Below are 24,195 nucleotides of genomic sequence, written 5' to 3'. Positions count from 1 at the left end.
CACTAAAAGTTCATCCCTGTAGCAGGACCCATTTCATGGTCTAAACATGCAATTCTCATGAGTCCATAGGGCTGATTGGAGCTTCTCCCAGATCCTTGTATTAGCCTATAAAAGTCATTATTCAAGGCTCATTTCTCATCCTTTTGGGTGTCTACAGAAATCCTAGACAATGAAACCTTGGAATTAGCAAACAAGGTTCAAATCCAGCCCAAGTTTCACATGGCAGTATAGGATCCATGGTCTTATTTTAGACCTCAAGCCTCTCTCTGTCTTGCAAGAGCTGACATTTCACTTTCATTGTGAAAGACTGAGAACTGAGAACATATCCTAGCTCACTTCAATATTCCAGACTTTTCACCTGAGTCACTTCATTTAGAATTTTTCCTCCTTGTCTCTCGCTGAGATATGGCTAGAATGCTTCAAATCAGCTAAAGCTACTGAAGTCACTGACAAGAGCCACATTTTTGTGATTCAGCATTGAAGGTATTCTAAAATACTATGATGATTTTTAGGACAGGAATTAGTGAGCGCACACTGCCAGCCTGGAGAATGAAATCAGTTGATTCGCAACACAAGAATAGCAATGGGAAGCTCGTGCTGTATTTTCTCTGCTATCCACTGGCATGACTCAACCCTGTCTTGAAAATCCCCTATTTAGGGCCAGAAGGGAGTTAAGCCTCCCTGGCCTATTCAGTTCTCGGTCCATTTGTAGACTGCCAGCAAAGGGCAGTTAGTGTGCAGATATTTCTGGACACTAGAATTTCAACTGCGTCAACTCATATACATATGCTAATGCAAAGTTATCATACTGAGGTGGCTTTCACTCACTACTGCACAGAGTTGGATCTGAACTAGTTACTAGAGCAAGGAGGGGTCTCAAACTTAATTGCACTGTTACCTCCTTCTGACAACAAATTACTACATAACCCCCAGGAGCAGGGAACAAAGCTTGAGCCCGCTAGAGTCCCACCATCCTGGGTGGGACTGGGTGAGGTGGGATCAAAGCTGAAGCTCAAGGGCTTTAGACCCAGGTGTGGGGGGGGTGAGGTGAGGGGGGCTTGTAACCTGAACCTTGCCACCCAGGGCTGAAACCCTCAGGCTTAGTCTTTGGTGGTGAGGCTCCGGCTTTGGACCCAGCAAGTCTAACGCCAGCCCTGGCGACCCCATTAAAACAGGGTCATAACCCACTCTGGGGTCCCAACCCACAGTTTGAGAACCACTGACCTAGAGAAAAGGCTATTCTATAATCATTTCCACCATCACCACCATTCAGGCCTCCATGCTACCTCTCAAGAAGCTTGTCCAAGACGCCAACATCCTCACTCTAATTTTAAAAAATAAGACACCACTCACTACCAAAGTTTGCATTTCATTTAAGGCTGTGTTGCAGCCACATTTGTTTACTGTATTTGGCCAACAGGTAGTTATAAAACAATTTAAAAGCTCAAAGAGTCTGATCAATGACTGAGTCAGTGTTAAAAGCAGATGTCTTCTGTGTTTGTACCTTTGGCAAAAAGAATGGAAAATCCTTAACCAGCTTCACTCACTTCGTTTGTTTGTTGACCTTGAACTAAATCTTTAAGGACCATAACTGAAAATCAGGGATGGTCCATTAGTTTTACCATGGGCGGGGGGGGGGGGGGGGGAGAAGCCACCCCCAACAGTTGCTAGCCCCTCTCCCAGGTGGACAAACAAATACATCACAACACATGCAGGCAGCCAGTCAGGTAAATATGTTAGGCTATGTGGGGACATGCAGGAGAGCTTTTACATTTTCTGGCTAGAAGCTTCAATAAGTTCATTGATCCATTTTGCAGTTATTTGTGCTGGTCCTCTTTAGACCAGCTGTGAGTGTCTGAGCCATACAGGATCAACAAGTCATGAAAAATCCTGCATCCAGCCTCTTTTCAACTTTTGGCGTGTATTCCAAGCACACAGCTACTGCCCTGAATAGACTCCTATCTACTGCTACTACAACCTGTTAGTTATTGCATAAATGAAAATGGCTAAGTGATCATTATTACAGTGGGGTTAAATACAATGACAATATAAACCACCCAAGTTTGTAGATATGCAAGCCAAGAATCATCATCAAGTACAAGTTAACTTCCTGGCACTTCCCATGGTGAACTTGTCCCTCATCCTTCCCACAATATACTAATTTGTAGGTTCTTCACCTGCCTATTGTGAAAGAAGCACTGGCCATTGCTAGAAGAGATACCCAAGTTCAGACTGGCCCACCTAAGTTGCCAGTCATATCCTGTGTTTCTAATGAGTGATTCAAGCATTGAACATTTCAGCTGCAAAAGGTAAGAGTTCAGTTTTTGGTGTGGCTCTGGGACTCTACCACTTGAATATGAGTTAAATACTGTTAGGAGGCTGCATTATTAGCTACAGGTAAAATTCATATATGGTATAACTTTACAGAGTTAGACCACATATTTTTAAAGTTACAAATGGTGTTCCCACAGTGTTCATAGATGGAGAAACTCCAAGAGAATGCCTGCCCTGTGGAGTAATTACCCAAATGACTGCACCAGTAGCTGTCATGAGGTTGGTCAGAACTGTAATACTTTGATTACTGACATAATGCCCACTGAATGTTGCATATGGACATCTATAAGCATTGCAACACAGTAAGAATTAAACAAGTCATACTTGGGCCAGTCAGTTACTTATCCCCAGTTCTGTAACTGAGATACTTGCCTTCAAGTTTTCATATGGGTGAAATGGCTTGATGTTCCTAGTTCCCAGTATTGTATTTAGACCATTCCCTTCTATGGGCTTCAGAGCTCAGCCAAGCAGATCATGCAATTAGCTAAACACTCCAGTGGCTCTAATACTTTATTCTACTGGTTGTTAATGAATTACTTACCATTTGGAAGTGGATGATGACAATTGATGAGCTGTTAAGCATGTACTGATGGTGATGACATCAACAGTGTCATTTGGGTGGGATGAGTCTGCACCCTTCCTATCATTTTATCTTCAGTGACAATTAGACATTGGGTACAAGTACAGTATCAATATTCTAAATACAGTTTTTGGCATTTCAGTTTACAGTGCAACCAGTAAGATTTCACAATCAAGGAGGAACATTAGGAAAGCATCTGAAACAGGGAAAGATTCTATTTAAGTTGAAGATCTTCATTAGAGACACTATTGTTAGGCCACATCTACACTACCCACCGGATAGTAATTGATCTATCAGGGATCGATTTATTGCGTCTCATCTAGACACGATAAATTGGTCCCCAAATTGACACCCATACTCCACCTCGGCGGGACGAGTAAGCGGAGTTGATAGCGTAGCCATGGCAGTCAACTTGCTGCCGTGACGACGGCCAGGTAAGTCGAACTAAGATACTTCGACTTCAGCTACATGAATAGCCTAGCTGAAGTCACGTATCTGAGATGGATCCCCCGCAGTGTAGACCAGCCCTTAGACAGGTTTCCTTAATCTGAACCTGAAAAACCAAAATGCATCTGTAACAAATCAGTGCTGTTCCTCAAGATTCTGCAAGAATGGTAGCCAAAATCCCTTAGGTGTCTGGACCAGATGTTGAGCTATCACAGGGATCCTCTCATGCAAATACATCATCATTTTTTTCTGGAGACCTAGATTCAACAAAGGATCTGTTAACACTTCTGTTTCCCTTCCAACATCAGAGTTTGGCACAGTATGCAGATCCGCTAGAGAAGCCAGTGGCAGAACTACATGTAAAAATCCAGATGCACTCGTGAAATTCTTTGGAGAAAGCTTCACAGTAAGTACTTCCATTTCTTTGATTGCAACTCTAAGGTTGTCTAATGTCAGAAATACAGGTCTCCAGTTTTCATGTTTACAGACAGTTCATTATATGAACTGCCCCACAGCCCTGGGCTTGCCCTACCAATAACTGACTAATGTGCAGTATCACTATTTTAGATAGGAAAAAGATTTCATTTTAAATTAACTGGAAATGCTTTTACATAGCCAGGCAAAACTATTTAAAAATGTCATTTAATGGTGTTGTCTTTAAAAGCCATGAGTAAAGTATCCCAGTTAATTTCTCTGCTGTAGAACCAAGGTGAGGATATGTCACTCATTTCCACAGAATCGGAGACTCTAGCAGTCACCTTTGAAATTTTCCTAGAGATTTCTGCTAGGGGTGAAGTGCTCCCTGAGATGAGAAATTAAAAAAAACACTACAGCAGTGGAAGCCCAAGAAAAAACGTCTTCCCCTCCTCCCCTTTTTAACTACAAAACAACAAGAAACAAAAAATTTAACATCCATATAAATGGGAAGTTTTTGAATTTCAGTATTGCCCTGCAGTGTTGGAAACCCAATCAGTACCGCATTAGACCATGAAAAATCACAATGAAACTCAAGAACTAGGCAAAAAGGTGAGAAACATTCCATTTTTTAAAATTGAAGTAGCTTCTTAGGCTCCATCTTCAGGGCTGAGCTGTGGAAGGAGGGCCGGTGACCCTAGAGCTAAGTAGTTTTAAGGATGCAGTTTAAGATTCACTTTCACTTGTTCAGTCTAGACCTTTATTTGGGCAATTAGATTATTTACACAGGAGTCAAAGTGCTGGAGGAGGAGGAGATGAGATTGTTGCTACAGCTCATTTTCTACCTCTGTATTGAAGCCAAATCTCACTATAATGGATGTAATTTACTCATGTGTAGAGGCTTAATCAGACACTTCTGATATCTGTGAAGTGCTTTCAGATCCTTTGATAAAGAGGTGCAAGGCAGCAAAAATACTGTCATTCTTTTGGGTAGAATACCCAGGGCCGGAGCAAACACTTAGGCAAATTGGGCGGCCGTCTATGGCGCCTAGTGGTTGGGGGAGCCTAAAATCCCGCTCAGGCGAGGAGGTGGAGTGGAGGTGAGCTGGCGCGGGGAGGGCCACCCACAGTAACGGGGGGGGGGGCGGCACACAGGGAAACCGCTCCCCGCCCCAGATCTCCTCCACTCTGCCTCCGCTCAGCGCACAGCCCCTGCTTTAAGTCTCCTGCAATTGGCACCGCAAGCCTTGGAGGGGAGGAGAATTAGAGCAGCTCCAGCGTGCTCAGCAAAGGAGGCGGAGCCGAGGTGAGCTGGGGTGGGCTCCCTGAGGGGTGTTAGCTGCTGCGGGGGAGGGGGAAGAAACAGAGGGAGGCTCCCCAGGTGAGGTTAGCTTCAGCAGGGGGGCGGGGGAGGGCTTCCCGGGGGGGGGGGGGCAGGGTTAGGGGGATGGCGCAAGGTGGAAGTTTCGCCTAGGGCACAAAAACTTCCTTGCACCGGCCCTGAGGATACCTTGCATTTGTTCACAAGGGGTGCACTAGCCTTAGACTTAATTTAAGCATGATTTAACCATATGCATAGCCCTTTGGAACTTTTGAGTAAACATTTACCTAATCAGTATTATTTCGGTATTATTTGTTTCCAGTAGTAGTAGTTTCCTATTGAAAGAGGAGACAAAGTAATTCTGCTAACAAAAGTGAGAGAGAACAAGTTATAGCTCAATTTTAACTAGCTAATCATGATGCATGCATTTTTAGAGCTTCCATTTAGCCAGTGCCTAGTTGCTCAGTGCTTTAAATGGATTGCTTTTAGGTGTCCTGCATCCTGATGCGCCACTGGTTGACACTGCAACTTGGAAGTGCCAATACTAAAAACTTACAATGAAGGGCCAGCTCTGAAACAAACTTCCTTTGTATTTGATGAAGAGTTAAATCTGCCCCTTTGGGTGTGGCTGAAAGGATTACAATTATGGATGCGACTTTATGAAGAGTTCAGAAATTCTCCCAAATAATCCAGAAATGGAAGCATAAAAGTGAGATCCTCACTGTGCACCAGAGGGAGCCACTCTAAGCTCAGGGGCGGGGAATTCATTTGACTTAAAATTTAGTCAAATGAAAGACTTGAGTAGTCTCCCATTTTTTTCCACTCTTAAAATAAGAAAAGAAAAAAAGTCTTGCCAGCAGTTTGCCTGCTATGACTGTCATGGGACTCCCAAACCCATAGCTAAACAAGAGTACAAATTATAGAAAAATTGGATAGGCAATTCTGCAATATTCACATTGAAAGATGACTCACACGGATGACTAAACAAAGGAGGAAGCCAGTACTGTCTCTAGGAGACGGGCAAAAGAAAAACCAACAAAATGCAGTGCAAGCAACTGGTCCTTGTTTTAGCAGAGACCTTGTAGGGTTTTCCGGCAACATTAGAAGTAAAAGCAAACAAATGATGCTACAAGGTAATTTATCCCAATTTATGGCACTTCTCTGAATATTTCCATATACTATTCAGTTGTATGTTCTTAAACTTTGATTACAAACTCTTCAAGGCAGCAATCTAGTCTTATTGTGCATGCCCAGCAGCATGTACACCTATGCTGCTCTACAATCATTTTCATAGGGCAGTTTCACGGAGAGGACTGTTAGCTATAGTCACACGGTGATTCATGGAAATATCTTGGAACCTTAAGCAGTTCTCACTAAATTAGAGCTCTCAGTAAGTATGCGCTGCTGTATTTGAAGCTTTTGCCAAATACATTACTGTCAAACAATTACATCCATGTTTTCCCGAAGTTAAGAACTCTATCTAAAAATCAAGACTTATTGAACACTTGGAGACCTAAACACCAACTACACAACTATCTGGGTTACAATTCTGCTTCTTGAGAGAATATTGCACCTAACTATAATACAAAATAGCCAATTAGGAAAAAGGCATTCCATTCTCCTCTCACTCTGACAGCCTATGCATATTTCTATGGACTAAATTCTGTACATCTCTATTCAAGGGCAGAAGTTAGCCCCAGTACTGAATAAACAATAAATACAGGTAAAAGGAAAAACATACTATAGACCATACATAATGAAGAGGAGAAACAATTGAAGATCTTTATCTCAGTGCAATAAGCTATTTAGGGACACAGCCAGTTGCCTTGTACTTTAGGATAAAAATTGGTAGAGGATTGCCATATTCTCATATACCTGCCTCCTATTCATCTAAGAATGAGACATTTGCTGCTTCCAAAGTGACCCTGCTCCAGATTATTAGATCTGGGACAGTTTCATTTTCCATTTATTGGGGGGAAGAGAGACTTTTGTAGTTAGAGGTGCCCAGAGGCTATCCTTCGTTAACCCACCTTTTGCTGTTGAGTCTCACTAAGCATCATCCACTTGAAGTCTCAGTTCAGTATTTTACTCAAACACTAAACCAAGTCCAGTACTCCAATTCCCAGAATGGATCTACCATGGAGCACAAACAAATAATGCAATAACTAGGTTAATAAATCAGATGCTGCTAGGGACAAATTATACAAATGTGCTATAAATCTGCGGTACTTGTATGGCCCAGTTACCAAAGTACCAGAGCACCTCACAATCTTTGATACATTTACCCTCAACACCCCTGTGAGGCAGGGAAGTACTATTATCCTCATTTAACAGAGACTTCAAGCATCAAGAAATTAAACGATTTGCTCAAGTTAACACTAAGCATATGGTAGATTAGGGAATTGAACCCAGAACCCTAAACTAAAACTGACAGTAACATTCTGTGTCAGCACCCTCTGCAAATAAAAGCTGTTAGTGCTACTTTGTTTCTTTGGATAAAGACTATCTATCTGTGTCATAAATAGGAATCCTGCTCCACTATGGAAGTTTGTGGCCAATTAAAAGGGCCAATTAACTGAGTCTACAGATAACACAAGAGATACAAACACAGCTTGAACAGTATTTAACACTAGACTTTTCTTACCCTACTGCAAAAGCCACAGAACCTGTCCCATCATATGAGAGCGAGCGCGAGGGCGCGCGATCACTCTAAGCCAGCAAAAACTGAAAGTAGTGACATTCAGGGCATAGCACAAGACCCAGAGATTCTAGTTCTAATTGGATACGGGTGGAAGGAAATACAAATTTCACAGCGATTGTATTTCTGAAAATACCCTACCTCTAGCACTGAACCCAGGTCAGACCTAAACAGAACAGCTCTGACATATAATTCTGCTCAGCAAAAGCACCTCAGTCAAACTTAATTGCAGCAGTGCTATATTGGGGTTTGGAAGAAAGGCTCAGCCAGAATCCAGCCTATTGCAGCATAGATGTACTCTAAAGGTAAAGTGGCAACAAGCCTCAGAGCCCCAGAGCCCAAGTCAACTGATTTGGGCTTGGATACAAGGCTAGAAATAGCAGTGTAGATATTTGGGCTGGACCCTGGACTCAAAGACACCTCCCTGCCCCCACTGGGCTTGAGATCCGCAAGCTCCAGCCCAATCTAAAATGTCTACACTTCTATTTTTAGCTGCCAGTTGACCTGGGCTCTGAGACTTGCCACCAAGGGTCTTTCTTTGCAGTGTCAACATACCCTTAGGGTTTTACACAGAAAGTAAAAACCAAACATCTTAACTGGTATCAGAAACAAGACAGGAAACCAACGTACACTTCAGAGCCTTTGCTAGAATGTTCTTTACAACTAACACCAAATGGATATGCAGTCACATTCTTTGCCACCTGTAACAGAAAAATGGTGAGAAGAGTTCAAACGTAACAGCATTGCACTGGTGCACAAGAAGCAGTAGCAAAGCCAATTCAATGAAGTTACTGACCCATCTACTTTTGTTACCCAAGATAAAGTGCAAAGAACAAACCCTATTCCCCCTCCCCCTTTAAAAAACAGAAAGTATTGACCACATGTGGGAAGTACTGTTTCCTTACATTTTTATTGGGAATTTCCTGTAAGCACCTACTAGCCTCTGACTCCACCTGCATTCGAAGGTAAGGAATCACCCCACTAAGAGTGAAGCACAAAGCAAGACTGATCTGTGATCCAGGGTAGAAGGAAGTTTCAGTCTGCACTAACACCTCTTTAGTTGTTGAATGGTTTTCCCTGGGATGCGCAGTATTTCAGAGATCTCAGTTGGAACCTCTAAGCACTATTGATTCAGCAAAATTAACAAGCGTTTACTTTCACCATAAATCTGTCTGTTACATTGATTATTCCTCCATGATCCGGATGCATTCCTTTGTAGAAGTGATCCCCAAGGAGTAGAACAGCTTTGCCAAACGTGGGTTTTTTGGGGGCCAGTTACATGATAAATATGCCTAAGAGCAAATATACCTGCCAGCACAGAATTGTGCTCCCAAACCATCATACCTATGTAGAGACAGATTCCCGGCTCTTCTTTCTGTGAAGCAAGATGTTTATTTCAGCTAGGATATCCTTTAATAACGCAGAAAAAGGTAGCAAATCCTATCCTACACACCAAAGATGATCAAGCTATAGGTTAACAAGTCAAGTCTTTGTTTTGTTTAAAAAAAACCACACAACAACATGTGCTGACTGCATAATACTCCAGATCTGCTGTGTGCCTACAGAGCCTTACAGAACCTTCTATGATGTACTGTCGCTTAAGATCCACTTTGTTCTTTATAGAAATGTGAGACAGACATGGTATAAGTGTCCAGTTCGAACCTGCCTATGTAATTAAGCATCTTGCCCAGATTTTTTTAAACCCACACAACATCCATTACAAGCAATAGATGTGTCAGCATTTCCAGGATCAAGACTGAATTCTATTGGTAAATGTTTTAAGAGACAGAATTAGAGGTTATGACCATTATGAGAAATATCTAAGTCACGTGCAGAACAAGTTCTACTGAATTCAAATATAGGTCTAGTAAGCAAGCATTCAGAGTCCATAAAGCAACGCCACAGTCAAGCCCATTCTAATTTTTTAGAAAATAGTAGCACAATGTTTCTTCAATGACACCATCTCTTTCTTACTAGAGTCACTAACAAAATATTCAGCACAAAGATCTGTAAGCACAAATCTAGATAAAAAAACACCGTTAGCGGGGGAACGAGTTTAATTAGTTTCATTTTTATTTTTTATAATCAGGAATACCATAGGCAGCAGCTAGAGTGAGGGTATATTTGCAGCCTGATTTAAAAAAAAAAAAAAAAAAAAAAAAAAAAAAGTGTTGGGCTCCTTCAACTCAGTGGGTGTCAACAGGAGCTGGTTTCAGAGTAGCAACCGTGAAAAGAACAGGAGTACTTGTGGCACCTTAGAGACTAACAAATTTATTTGTGCATAATATGCCACAAGTACTCCTGTTCTTTTAACAGGAACTGGGACCCTCAGTGCCTCTTGTAAAAAGTAACCATAGTGTGGACACTTATGCTTTAAAGTCATGATCTCCCCCAGCGTGCAATTGTTACTAGCAGCTTACTAGCTTTGTTTCTCTAGTCAAAGCAACAGGAAGTTCTTAGCAAGAGCCATGCTACAGAGGTGCAGATTAGGGCTTATGTGTATTTTAAGTGTTCTTGTAAATCCTATTATTGCTCTAATAATGTGCCAGCACTACTGTCTAACACCAGCAGGCATTTCACCACTGTTTCACTTACCTCTGCTCAGTGTGGATCTAATCTGCTCAACATGCCCACCACAGCTACAGCAATAGTTGAAGATTTCAGAAAACCCTCTATGTATTCTACGCAGGACCAGCGAAATGGGCTACCCCCCAGGGCACCGTGGTCAGGGGGGACACTAGGCTCATTGCAGAGATGCACACTGCCAGTGGGCAGGAGAGGGCCCAGAGGAGAGAGTGACAGTGGGGAGCGCCACACATAGGTGGAGTTTGGAAGGGTGTGGGGGCATTACCCCCCAAACTCACAGGGGAGACATTTTGGGGACACCCAGATTTCTCTCTGCTTCCTCCCTAAGGAGGAATGTTTCGGGGAGAAGAAGGAGTGAGCAGTGATGCACAGAGCACCTGGTGTTACTGTTCACACACACACTCCGCAAATGTTTCTCTGCTGCGGGGAGGGAGGGAGAGGTGGGGAGGGAGGAGGGGGAGTGAGCAGCAACACCAGGTGCTCTGTGTGTCCAGATCCGTATCCCCATGTGGTTGAGGTTCTCTTTAAAAAAAAAGAAGAACTAACAGTTATCCAAAGTACAAGACTTAGTGGTGAGGGGGACTTCAACTACTCAGACATCTGTTAGGAAAACAACACAGTAGGACACAGATTATCCATCAAGTTCTTGGAATTTATTGGAGACCATTTATTTCAGAAAGTGGAGTAAGCTACTAGGGGAGAAGCTGTTCTAGACTGGATTTTGACAAATAGAGAGGAACTGGCTGAGAATTTTGAAAGTGAATGGCAGCTTGGGTGAAAGTGATCATGAAATGATCGAGTTAGTGATTCTAAGGAATGGTAGGAGGGAGGACATTAAAATGATTTCAAGAAGGCAGACTTTAGCAAATTCAGGGAGTTGGTTGGTAAAATCCCACGGGAAGCAAGTCTAAGAGGAAAAAAACAACTGAAGACAATTTGCAGTTTTTCAAGGAGACATTATTAAGGGCATAAGAGCAAACTATCCCACTGCACAGGAAAGATAAGAAGCATGGCAAGAAACCACCCTGGCTTACCCAGATCTTCAATGATCTAAAAATCAAGAGTCCTACAAAAAGTGGAAACTAGGTCAAATTACAAGGGATGAATGTAAACAACTCAGGTATGTAGGGACAAAATTAGAGAGGCCAAGGCACAAAACGAGATCAAACTAGCTAGTCCATTACTCAATTGGGACGGGGGGGGGGGGGAGATAACAGAAAATGCAGAAATGGCAAAGGTGCTTAATGACTACTTTGTTTCGGTTTTCACCAAAAAGGCTGGTGTGACTGGATGTCTAACTTAGTGAATGCCAGTGAAAATGGAGGTAGGATCAGAGGCTAAAATAGGGAAAGAACAAGTACTTAGACAAATTAGATGTCAAGTCACTAGGGCCTGATGAAATGTATCCTAGAATACTCCAGGAGCTGACTGAGGAGATGATTCTATGGAGGCATAGAAGAGGTTAGGGGAAAAGGGGGTGCAGGAGGAGAGTGCAGGGCTTATGGGAGAAAGGGTTATTTGTTATTTTTGTTACTGAATTTTACAAAAGTTTCAGATACCTCTCAGATTAGATGCCTTAAATAAAACACAAAAACAAAATTTATTTTTTTTAAAATAGAGACTATCATTTCTCAGCTTCTGTGCACTAGCACAAGATGGCTCCCTCTTCCCCTCTGTCTGCCTGGGTTCCCTCCTTCCCTTACTTTTTTCTTGGGAGCATGCAAAAACAGATCAGTGGGAGCGAAAGATTTGATCCTAAAACCTTTAATCTTCAAGGAGTCCTTACTCATACACTTAATCCTACTGAACTCAAGAAGCTTGCAGGATCTGTCCCCAGCTCCTGCTGTAGCTCAGCAGTTCAGAGTTTTGGAGCAGCATTATATTTGCGTTGCTTTGCCTGCAAACAGATTTAAGTTTTGCTGCTGTCATGAGTATTATAAACCCAGTCCCAGATTTGGACCTTAGCGTCCAAAATATGGGGGTTAGCATGAAAACCTCCAAGCTTAGTTACCAGCTTGGACCTGGTAAAGCTGCCACCACCCAAAAGATTAGAGTGTTTTGGGGCACTCTGGTCCCCACAAAAAACCTTCCCTGGGGACCCCAAGACCCAAATCCCCTGAGTCTCACAACAAAGGGAAATAAACCTTTTCCCTTCCCCCCTCCAGGTGTTCCTGGAGAGATACACAGAAGCAACCTCCATGAATCTAAGCAGAGGGATTCCACCCTCCCCTGTTTCCAGCCTGGAAACACAAACACTTCCCTCTTCACCCAGAGGGAATGCAAAGTCAGGCTAGTAAATCTAACACACACAGATTTCCCCCTGACTTCTTCCTCCCACCAATTCCCTGGTGAGCTGCAGACTCAATTCCCTGGAGTTCCCCACTAAAGAAAAACTCCAACAGGTCTTAAAAAGAAAGCTTTATATAAAAAGAAAGAAAAATACATAAAAATGGTCTCTCTGTATTAAGGTGACAAATACAGGGTCATTTGCTTAAAAGAAATATGAATAAACAGCCTTATTCAAAAAGAATACAATTCAAAGCACTCCAGCAACTATAGACATGTAAATACAAAAGAAAAAACCAATAACCTTTATTGTTTTTATGAACTCTGTACTCACAACTTGGAAACAGAAGATTAGAAAGCAGGAAATAGAAATCCTCTCATAGCTGAGAGAGCATACAGGCAGAAGACCCCAGAACAAAGGACTCACACACAAAAAACCCTCCACCCAGATTTGAAAAAATCCAATTTCCTGATTGGTCCTCTGGTCAGGTGCTTCAGGTTACTTTTTTTTTCAGGTGAAAGAGACATTAACCCTTAGCTATCTGTTTATGACAATGAGGAATAAAGAACCATTGTATGTTCTACCATACAGTCTTTGTATCCTGAAGTAAAATCACATACGGTAGACTCCTGTTGGTTATATATATACACACACACATATATATATATATACACACACACACACACACACACACACACACACACACACCCCATGTGTTGTGAACGATAAAGCATGTTTTTCTTGCTGATTGAGACACACTGCAGACGTAAAATGTTAAAGCTAGAATGCATGCGTTAGCGCAAGAGGAATTTCCCTACAAACTAATTCCCTATAAAAGGTAATTTCTTCTGAATAAGCACTGGGATCAGCTTTTGCAATATTTATTAGCCTAATCAAATTATTATTTTTGTAAAGACTGTTTAATAGCAGACAATGTAAGTCAAAGTCCAAATTCTATACCCTTATGCCACGGTTTTTGCACTTTATATGTTCCAGCTAACATAGGAAGTTGCTAAGTGGTTGCTAAAATTATACAATTATAAGAATAGAACCCTGGTGAAGCAAGCACTGTATGTTCTGTATTCTGTTTGACAGGTTATTGTGAATATGTTTAAGCCTTAATCTCTGAGACTCCAATTCCACAGCTACGGACAGTAGAAATTCCTATAGTTGATGATGCAGTGTCCGTCCTATTTTACTGGAATGTGCTGAACAGTGTACTTCTCTTTTAGATCACTTAAAATTACAAATACAAAAATAAAACAGGTAAAACAAGCTTTTGTTTTAAATTATTAAATCTGTAACAGAGCAGCAAGAGGGAAAGCTGATCTACAAATGATCCTCTCTCATGGCATTGTATTAAACCAGCCAGATAGAAGAGACAAACTCTACAAAGTGGCATCTTTTACAATGTACAGAAATATCTGTATAGCATTTTGAACATTTTCCCCCCCCCCAAAATCACATGATGTGACAGTATGACAAGTTTCGTGTCACTTAGCAGTTCTCTAGTATGCCATCTTGAGAGCTGGGTGGCTGGAGCGTTCCCAGCCAGTGCTTAATTTGTGCTGGGGCTCAGCCCCAGCATCTCTTTCAATGCAAATTAAGCACTGGCTGGAGGCAGCGAGGCCCAGGGTGCCATTTTCCCTAAAGCCGGCCCTGACGATTTGACACAGAGAAAGCTATCCCTAGTCAACTGATCCTTATGCACATTAACAAAAGGATCTCACTGTTGCAGTGTATTAAATAAATACTCAGACGTTTGATCTTCCCTGGTTTTAGTCTCATAAAATTTCAACTTTTAAAAAAGCCTTCAACCCAAGTTGAGGCTAGCAGTAACTCCCTCTTCCGCTAGAAGTCTCCTTACTTCACCATCCCTTTTCAAGTTAATCTGAGTGGCTGTTTTCATCTAACTTGTCATAAATATAATTAAAGCCAAAACAAAGAGATCTTTGTCACTTGCATGAGAAATTTGCAAGAGGGTTGTGAGTAGCACCGTGCTCAGATGACCTATATAAAAATTTAACCAAACAAGTAAAATATTTGAATTTAAAACTACACAATACTTTCAAAACTTAACTCCACTTGTTATCACATGATCACATGCCCAGAGATCCAGTATAAAGACAACATTTTCCAGCATGAACACTCATGGCTATTGGAAAAAAAATCATAAAAGAAAAACCACACTCAATGTTCATGGCTGATTTTGTCTTTAGCTGTAGGCTGGTTTACACAATATACGTTGTGACTTGGAAGTGAAGAAAGGCAGCTCCCCACCAGACTTGTTCGTAAGTTATCAATAGCTCATTGACAGAAATTTCTGTCTTAGCCGACTTATTTTATTGTTCTGTAGATGTACATTGATAATGTTACTGATCTGAAAAATAGATCAGATACTGAGTAGAGAGAAACTACTGTATCTCCTAATGCAATTATTTGCCAGTCACCATGTTGTGTTCTAGGAATAAGAATATACTGCGATATGACAAATGCTTTTGAACATAAGCCACAGTGAGTCTTTTGTCTTTAAAAGCATTTATTAAATATTTGTGGAGTCTCAACACTCTCGAGGTAAGACTCCATTATCTTTATCTTATGGATGAGGATATTTCAAGAGGTTACGTAACTCACCCAAGGTCACAGTACGGCTATGACAAATCTAGGAATAGACTCTCAGTTCCCTGCTCTAACCAAACGGGAGGAAAAAAAACAAAAAACAAACAAAAACAAAACCCACACACACCTGTGGTTGTTACCACATAAAAAAGCCTTAACTGGTTTGGCACTCTGTTATAAAACCTGAACCTAGGAAGCACCAATAATTCTCAACTCATACTGCTGTCTGGAAGCAGAAGGTACTCAGGCCTTACAGAACACCAGGTCATTCTGTCCCATCACAGAATTGAGATGTTCGAATGCTTAGGCTGTGCCCACAGGGCTGACACATGAGTAGTGTGCAGCAAGTCATACTTGGAGGAGAGACATTTGCTCTCATACTTATTCTGGACAGGAGGCAGATTCTGAAAGTATTTGGGACTGCAGACCTTCAGGTTTAAGAGATGCTTAAGGTGCATCTGTTTAAATGAGTCTTTTGAGATAGGTAGTAGTAATAAAAAAACGTGACCTATTTGTGGCTAGGGCAATAAAAACCATATGTATGCACACACACCCTATCCATTACATCACCACCACACTTCCAGGCTTCTCTTTCAGCTTCCTTCACGTTGTTTTACATCTTAACATTTTCATGTGCAATAAACTTTATCTTCTGATAAAGTTAAATATGACAAGTATAAGCGACAACACATGTGTGCCTCTAATCAGTACCTTTAGTAGCAAGTAAGGCAGCGTCACCTCCAGCTCTGCTATCTGGTGTGCTGGATCCTCATCGTCCCCATGGATTTCCAAGTCCTCCTCTGGTATTGTGTCCCATTGCCCTTGATGGGCTGCCAACATATGCACCAGTTCATACTGCCCAGGCAGCGACAGACTAATGCGTGTTTGTGTCCCATGTGTGAAGCGGATCCGCCGTCTCTTACAGTTCTCCTCGCTGCTTATTTTGGTGGTGGGTAGCAGCTTCTCACCCAAAAGCATGTTCAGTAATTGGCATTTGGCATTGCAGTTCTGACCAAGGATTAGAAGGCAAGGGTGCCAGTTCACTGTCAGCTGGAGGTACTCCTCTTCATGGCGGGGGAAGGATAAGGAAATCAATTGTCCTAGAATTCAAACAAACAGATTGCATTAGGAATGCTGATTAACATGTGCAATACGCAGCCCTATGAATGCGTGCCCTACAGTTTTGTATCTATAGTCAGCACAGCATTACCTTCAGAAAGGTGCATGCCCTGTAAGGAACAAAGCAGAAACCCAGCCAGACACTCATGTTTAACAACACTAAGTATTTACATGTGTTTTTCACCTTCAAACTAATTTCACTCATTCAAGGCTTGTACTGAATTAATACCAACAGCAGAAGTTCATTGCACTTCATTTTTGTGAAATTTAGGGTATTGTTAGAAAGGATCTCATCACTTTCTGTATTTAAGAACCAAATGAATAGAAAGTTAAATTGGAATTAAGATTTGACAAGATCCAGGCAAGCCTGGGGAGTGAGTGGGGAGGTGGTTGAATGAACAGTGACAACTATTAGAAATATGTCAAGTGATCTTTGTAATTGTAATTTTGTACTTCTACAGAGTCTCAGGAGAGAAACCAAACAAATCTCAACAATCTCTGGGCTAGCCACCCCAATTTTGTAGGCTGGATAATGGTCCTAAGAGGGAAGTCACTTGGCCAGAACAACATCCAAGAAGCACTAGCACCTGGTCCGCTATTTTAACTGCCAGACTACCACCTCCAGACTAAAAATTCTTTCTACCTTCACCTGTATACAATATATTCCCTCACCTTGGCCCAGCATGTGAGATTCTCATATCAGCTTATTCTACAGCAGGGGTAGGCAACCTATGGCACGTGTGCCGAAGGCAGCACACAAGCTGATTTTCAGTGGCATTCACACTGCCCGGGTCCTGATCACCGGTCCGGGGAGCACTGCATTTTAATTTTAAAATCAAGTTTCTTAAACATTTTAAAAAGCTTATTTACTTTACATACAACAAAGCTTAATTCTGTATTATAGACTTATAGAAAGAGATCTTCTAAAATGTATTACTGGCACGCAAAACCTTAAATTAGAGTGAATAAATGAAGACTCAGCACACCACTTCGGAAAGATTGCCGACCTCTGTTCTAGAGTATCCGTAAAGATTTGCTTTATACCCCCATAGATGAGTTCAGAGCAAAGCAACTGACAGTGCATTACAGCAAGTACTTGAAGACAGACAACACCCAGACATCCTTCATATGAAAATAAGTTTTTAACGGTCTTTCCTCAGCAAGTTAAAAGCCACCCCTTGCTTTTCCTATTAAGAAGGGAGAGGAAGAAACTGGGAAGGTTGAAATGATTAAGAAGCACCTACATTTACTGGTGGTAGTGTACAATACTGAAGTGTGCTAGAATAGTGCTTCATCTTGGGGCTTCAAAACAAGATGGAGTGGCAGAGTTAAGAATGCCATTAAGCATTTTGCAAACACTTCCCAAGCTGTGATGCCCTGTTTGAACAGAATGCTCTGAGTCATGCACTAGGGGGGGAAAAAAAAAAACCAACAAGCAATGAATTGGTTGAAGTTCCCCCCAGCCCCACAAACTAGAATAACCAGACAGTGTATAACACATCCAAGAGGGTTACAAGAAAGACAGGCTTGTTCACCTTCAAAGCCTAGGCTCATTGACGTGGGAAGTGACAATTTCTAAAGATTCTGGCTGTAACGTAAAAGCAATTACAGCAATGCCACTGTAAAGCCTCCCTCACGGCTAGATATTGGTACATTACAAAAATGTAAGAAGGATATTAAATGCTTTCACATCTGAATAAGACAGGATGCAGTGTAAGCAAGACCCCGTTCATGGCTGCCAGTGGTAAATATTGCATTGACGCTGGAGAGTGAGCTGCAGTGAGATTGTCTGAAATAATTAGGGTTTACTTTTACTTTAATTTCACTCACTGGACTTTTTCCTAATATATAAAGGGTGGGGTAGATGGGAAGGTCAAAGGTCAGGCTGAACAAAATAGCTGCGTTGGGGAGTGGGAAGCAGGTCCACATTGCAGTTAGGAGTAGGCAGATATTGATCCTTCTTCTTCACTCCCCTGACATATACCTTTTGTTTCAATACTGGAGGTTGAGTGAAGAGAATAGTGCCACATCATGCAAAATTAGTTTACTTATCAAATAATACTGATTTAAACACTATGATTTAACTTGAACTTTAGTCTTAAACTGCTTTATAATCAACATTACTGCAGATTGTCTATTAAATATCTGCATCTTCCACACAGCAGCTGTGATATTTCTTGCTTCCACACCCTCTCGCCTTCTCATTTGAGAAGTCTGAATTACTAGTTGAATACCTGATCCATTAACAGGTTTCAGAGTGGTAGCTGTGCTAGTCTGTATCAGCAAAAAGAATGAGGAGTACTTGTGGCACCTTAGAGACTAAAAAATGTATTATGCTCAAATAAATTTAATATATCTGTTAGTCTCTAAGTTGCCACAACTACTCGTTCTTTTTGCTGATCCACTAACTTACAACTTTGTCTGACCTTCCAATAAGGCCAACACGAGATGCTCAGCATAACTGAAGAGTTACTCCTCAGCACTGGTTTTAGCCCTTTTGAATTCCTGGTTAGTACAAGATAGTTTTGTCCTATATAGGCTGCCCTATAAACTGCATCTTAAGGACCTTTGAGTTACACTAAACCCAACTACAGGGAAATTCTAGATGGTATAAGAAATGGAGAAAACTGATATGGGGCCAGATTCTCATCTGGGTAAGGCAGCATAGTTCCATAGTATTCAAAAGAGCTATAGTCATTTAAACTAGCCCAGAATCTGGCCCACATTTCAGATGAGATTTGAAAAGACTGATATATAGAAAGATTATTCTAGGTAGTGGGATCTGCATAGGTTAAGATTCTTGCACCAACAGTACACACATAAACAGGGAAGAGATGAATGCTAGACTGGTGGCCAGTAGCAAAGAGCCAAGATCCATGAGATAGGGGGAAAAAAATCCAGGCAACAAGTTTTCAAAAACAGGCAAATTTAAATTGGATTCTGCAATTAAGGGGGAAGACACTTCACAGAGATGTGCTTTTTCATATTGCAAAAGAAAGCACTAGTTAGGGATAGCAGAAGTAAAAAGCATGAGACGCTTTTCAATAGAATTCTCACTGCCCCTTTACTAGGGTCATTTCTGCACAGCATACTGCCTGGACAGTAACTACAGAGTTTACACGTCAGACTCCGGCATGGAGCCAAGACAATTATGACAGTGGAACAGAGTTTCTTCTACTCCACCCCATCCCATAAATGCATTAAAACAGGACAGACTATGATGTCCGTAAAAAGGATAGATATCCAATTAAATCTAGAGTTAGTCTTAAAATGGAAATTAATGGAATGCACAAGACTAGTTAGGGGTGGAGGAGGAGGAACTTTACCCTGATAAGTAGTGTCATATGACAAAATGCACCAAGTTCAGGCATCGAACACATTAAGTCGATTTAGAACATAAGTGAATTTGGGGAAGGAATGGCAAAGGAGAAACCTTTCAAAGCTGAAGCAACTTCCTATGGTTAAAGAATCTCCAAGTTATTCTGGGTTTGTTCATGTATCAACATATACACTTTGTGCACCCATAAAGGTACAAGAGATGTTTCTTTTTATGAACAATGGAAGGATAGTCATCAAATCACAAGGTAACTTGATCACTTCTTTCTAGAAACCTGAGCAGATTCAGACAGCGAATGCTCATGCTGTTTGAGTGCTGTTATCTCGCCAGCCATCCTGACTTGAGCTTCAGTCAATTCCCAAATGGCCTTATAATTTTTATCTTTCCACTTAAACTGCAAGTTTCTTGGCTCACACTAACAGCTTACTAATGAAGCGCAATGGTAGCACAAAAAGTCAAATGTACGTTATAAAAACTGTTTCAAGTATTAGTGTCTAATACTTAGTGCCTCACGGTTGTATTAGTGGCCCATGTAGGATCACGCTGCATATGCTCCGAAGTTATTAAACACATTTAATCATCTAGGGACAAACTCAGCTCAGACTGGCTTTCACTGATGTATCAATAGGAGCTTTGCTTTCAGGGCTTTAATTTAATCACAATTTAAGACAGTCTAGTCACCTGAAAATATACTGCCTTCTGGGACAGTCAGAGCCAAAAGATGTAATGCAGCAGTTTCTATACAGGTTATACAGTATGTTTTACTGCCCAATAACAAAAAAAAAACATATGAGCTACAATAGTTTAACAATATATCATGCAGTCATTTCAAAGTGCGACACTGAACTAGCTTACAGTGAAGGCTAGAGAGTTGTTGATTTCTCTGTAGCAAAGCAGGCAACATCCACGATCAGAGAGAAATTTCATCTATGCATCTTAGTATTTATTTATCCCGTGCAGCACTGCCCAGGAATGTTATTCAATTTTTGAGCACCAGTAAAGCTAGTGCCGTCACCCTCTACTTGTGGACCAAGGGCAAAGCCACATTACAATACACTCTTCCTTATTTTGATCCACGTGGTCTTTGGAAAGCTAGAAGTGGTTCAACATGCAGAAAGCCTACCCAGAGCAGTCAGACAGGGCATTCCCAGTGAAGAATCTTGAGCAGTAGAATATTATGGCATGGAGTCAGGCAAAGTCCAATTCCTGCATCTTCAGGTCACACAGCAAGATTCCTTTAAGTGAGTGGGAGGAACAGCCATAGATCACCGTAGCAGAGAACTGACAAGAGCTTGATTCCTGTCCTAAAGTTTCTTTAGTGTAGTCTAAATACTATAACAATAGGCACCTTAAGCAATTATATAGCTTTTTCTCCATCTTTCCAATACTATACAATCCACCCTTGTCTGATGGATGGGATAACCATTCCCATTAGGAAACTGAGGTATAGAAAGTTTAGGTGACTTCCCCAAAGCTATACAGCATGTCAATTGCTAAGCCAGGATTCAGATTCCTGCCTTTTGACCCCATGACCAACATCACTGCACTAGTCAAACGAAACACAGGCTTGGTGTTCATGGTTCGTTTGACTTTTTCCTCCCATTCAATCTCCTCTAGGTTACAGGAAAGTCCTTAAACTAGATAAATCCAGTGTTCCAGATGGATCTGTTTCAAATTGTCCACCAAGCAAGAGCTAACAAGGCCAGAGGTTTGAGGGGAAAGCCTCAATAGGAAAAAAAGATATCCATCATACTATTATGCTCAAAAACAGTTGTGTGAAGTGTATTCCTGCAAGAATCTTGCCTAACTAGCGCTTGGGAATATATACTCGAAGCTACTGCACTTATGTTTCCAAGTGCAGGGCCTGTTTATTTTTTATTTTAATTTCATTTCAGCCTTTTTATCCAAGAGGAGTGCCCAATTGAATCTGCTTCCATTCTAAGATCTTGTATATTACATACAACAACATGTTCAAAATGTTGAACTGCACTGGATTTCAGATTTGGCTTGAGAGTTACTACAAATATCTAGGTAAATGAACATGTTTGTTGTAGAAATTTTATGGACCAGTCTCTTACATGCTATTTTGTAAAAAGGTTTTTCAGTCCTTTCGTTAATAAACAGACTCTCTTAGGTCATATGGCAGTCATTCAACATGTCACAAGAGCGCTGAAACTTCAGGAAGAAAAAACTCTGCTGATGCTTCCAGAAGTTTATGGAGTCTTGATTATTTGCTTGACTATACATTTAAAGTAGTAAGTATGTTTGTGTCTTAATCCAACCCCTGCCAGCTATTAGTGTAAGATAACCTGGACCACGAGATACAGTATGAAATGGGGTTCCACCACCATGCTACAGACCTGCCCTCTCGCCCTGGAATAGCAGTGGTAGACCCCCTGCCACGTTCACCTTTATCCAAGGGGCTAGGGCAACAGCATGGCAGCCCTTGTCTCCATCACTCCCACTGTCAACAAGAGTCCTCTGTCCCTAAAAGGCAAGAGTGAGACACTACACTTAAGCCAGCATCCAGGATGAACTGGCCAGACTCACTACACTCTTTTCCCACAGTAAAAACTTGTGGTAGCAAATCTCAGGGTCCAGGTCAACTGACTCAGATTCGCATTACAGGGCTAAAAATAGCCGTGTAGACATGTTTGGGCTCTGAAACCCAAGCAGGTCTCTTAGTCTTCACTCTAGTCTAAACCTGAACATCTACACTGCTTGTTTTAAGTCCATAGCATGTGCAGAGTTCAGCTGACCCATTCTCAGATTCAGTGCCACAGCCCATTTTTATTTTGTGGTGTAGATGTACCCACTGCCTCACCTGATGTGGCAGTGGTAGTGTACCCCCACCCCCAGGAGCACTGCATATTGGTAACCCCACAATGAGATGAACGGAACAGTTTACGCAGCAAAGAGTCCTGCAAAGGGCCTTGGTTTTCACACCTCAACTGCCAGAACAGGGCCTCATCCTCCCTGATTGAACTACCTCATTATCTCTAGCTTGCCTGCATATATATACCTGCCCCTGGAAATTTCCACTACACGCATCTGACGAACTGGATATTCACCCACGAAAGCTCATGCTCCAAAACGTCTGTTAGTCTGTAAGGTGCCACAGGACTCTTTGCTGCTTTTACAGATCCAGACTAACACGGCTACTTCTCTGATACGGAACAGTTTACCACACGCAGAGCTATTGTCTCAGGTTGTTTGGAGACCCAGGCAGACATCCCTGCATCAGTTACACTTAGGTCACATTTTCAAGCTTTCTTCATAGCCACGAGGGCTAGAAACTTGCTTTGTTTTACATGGAAGTTAAGATTCTTATGTAACCACAAGACTTCAGCAACAGTCGCCACCAACATCTAGACATGATCCTGTAGTGCCTATTCCTCAATTTTAAGAAAGTGTAAAGTCAGTGCAGAGCATATAACAAAGAGCCCCACCAAAAGTTCCCCGAGTGGGACAGTCCTGAACCATATTTCTCCAAACCTACCAGATATTTTCTTCCCTTCTACATCTCCATTTCTCTCCTGCTCAACTCTAAAGCATTCTGGGATATGCTTTCTATAACAGTCCATACAGGATGATGCTCCGTATTGAATAAAAGCCCTACAAAACAGAGATGTTTGGAGGAAAGTCACTACCTATTTTGGTCAAGTTTCTCTCAGACTTCTGTTGCTGAAGTCAGTTTAAAAAACAAAACAAACCAATCTGCACTAGTCACACAGGCGATGACTATAAACCATCCACGTTTTGCAAGTGTTGGGGAATGCTGATAGGGTTTGCATTTATCACTGGCAAGAGGAATGTAACATCTCCAGCATATTGCTGGATTAAAGATGGAGGAAGGGAGAACTCCACCTACCACTGTACCTCTCTGCACTTAACCAAAATTAACTCTTCAGCAACAAGTCTTTGGAGGAGGAGAAGAGAGAAGTAGAAGGCATAAAACCACATTTTCAAGCAGCTCTTTATATAGTTTTTCATTTGCACCTCAACTTAAACTCATATGCTTAGATTTAAACTCTCAAAAAATGAAAAAGTCTGAATTGCCATGCAAGCCATTAAGCCACACAACCCCCTTGTCACTTACATCAAGTATCACTGTGGTACAGGTGGCTAGTCTGTAACACCTTGGGCTAACCCTCAACGCCAGAAATAAAACTCAAGAGTGCAGATTCTAAACCTGCTGTTCTATAGCACGAAAGATAAACTCATCCTCTTAATCCCATCAAATATTTGTAATTAGAAATAGTTGTTGCAAAACTGAATTGCAAAATAAAAAGTCATTTCCTGTGCCAGAATTAGCTTGACTGGACAGGGACAGTTTAATACAAAGATAGCATGCTCACTTCTCTCTCATCATTCTCTAGCAACTGTGCCCAACAAAAAGACATAGTGGAAGATGCCCTACGCCAGAAAACAAGAATTGTTACAATGCAGTGTT

General features: G+C 41.5%; 1 protein-coding gene across 1 annotated transcript in view; it reads right to left on the bottom strand.

The window, feature by feature from the left end:
* DSTYK (dual serine/threonine and tyrosine protein kinase) overlaps positions 1–24,195 on the bottom strand; it is a 61,959-nt gene that overhangs the window by 24,050 nt on the left and 13,714 nt on the right. The window contains exon 2 of the mRNA XM_050955590.1: positions 15,998–16,386. Coding sequence (XP_050811547.1) covers positions 15,998–16,386 — 389 coding nt within the window. The remainder of the gene's footprint in view (positions 1–15,997; positions 16,387–24,195) is intronic.

Source organism: Gopherus flavomarginatus, chromosome 5 (genome assembly GCF_025201925.1).
Source record: "Gopherus flavomarginatus isolate rGopFla2 chromosome 5, rGopFla2.mat.asm, whole genome shotgun sequence".
Classification (NCBI taxonomy): domain Eukaryota; kingdom Metazoa; phylum Chordata; order Testudines; family Testudinidae; genus Gopherus; species Gopherus flavomarginatus.
This window is presented reverse-complemented; position numbering and strand designations above follow the sequence as displayed.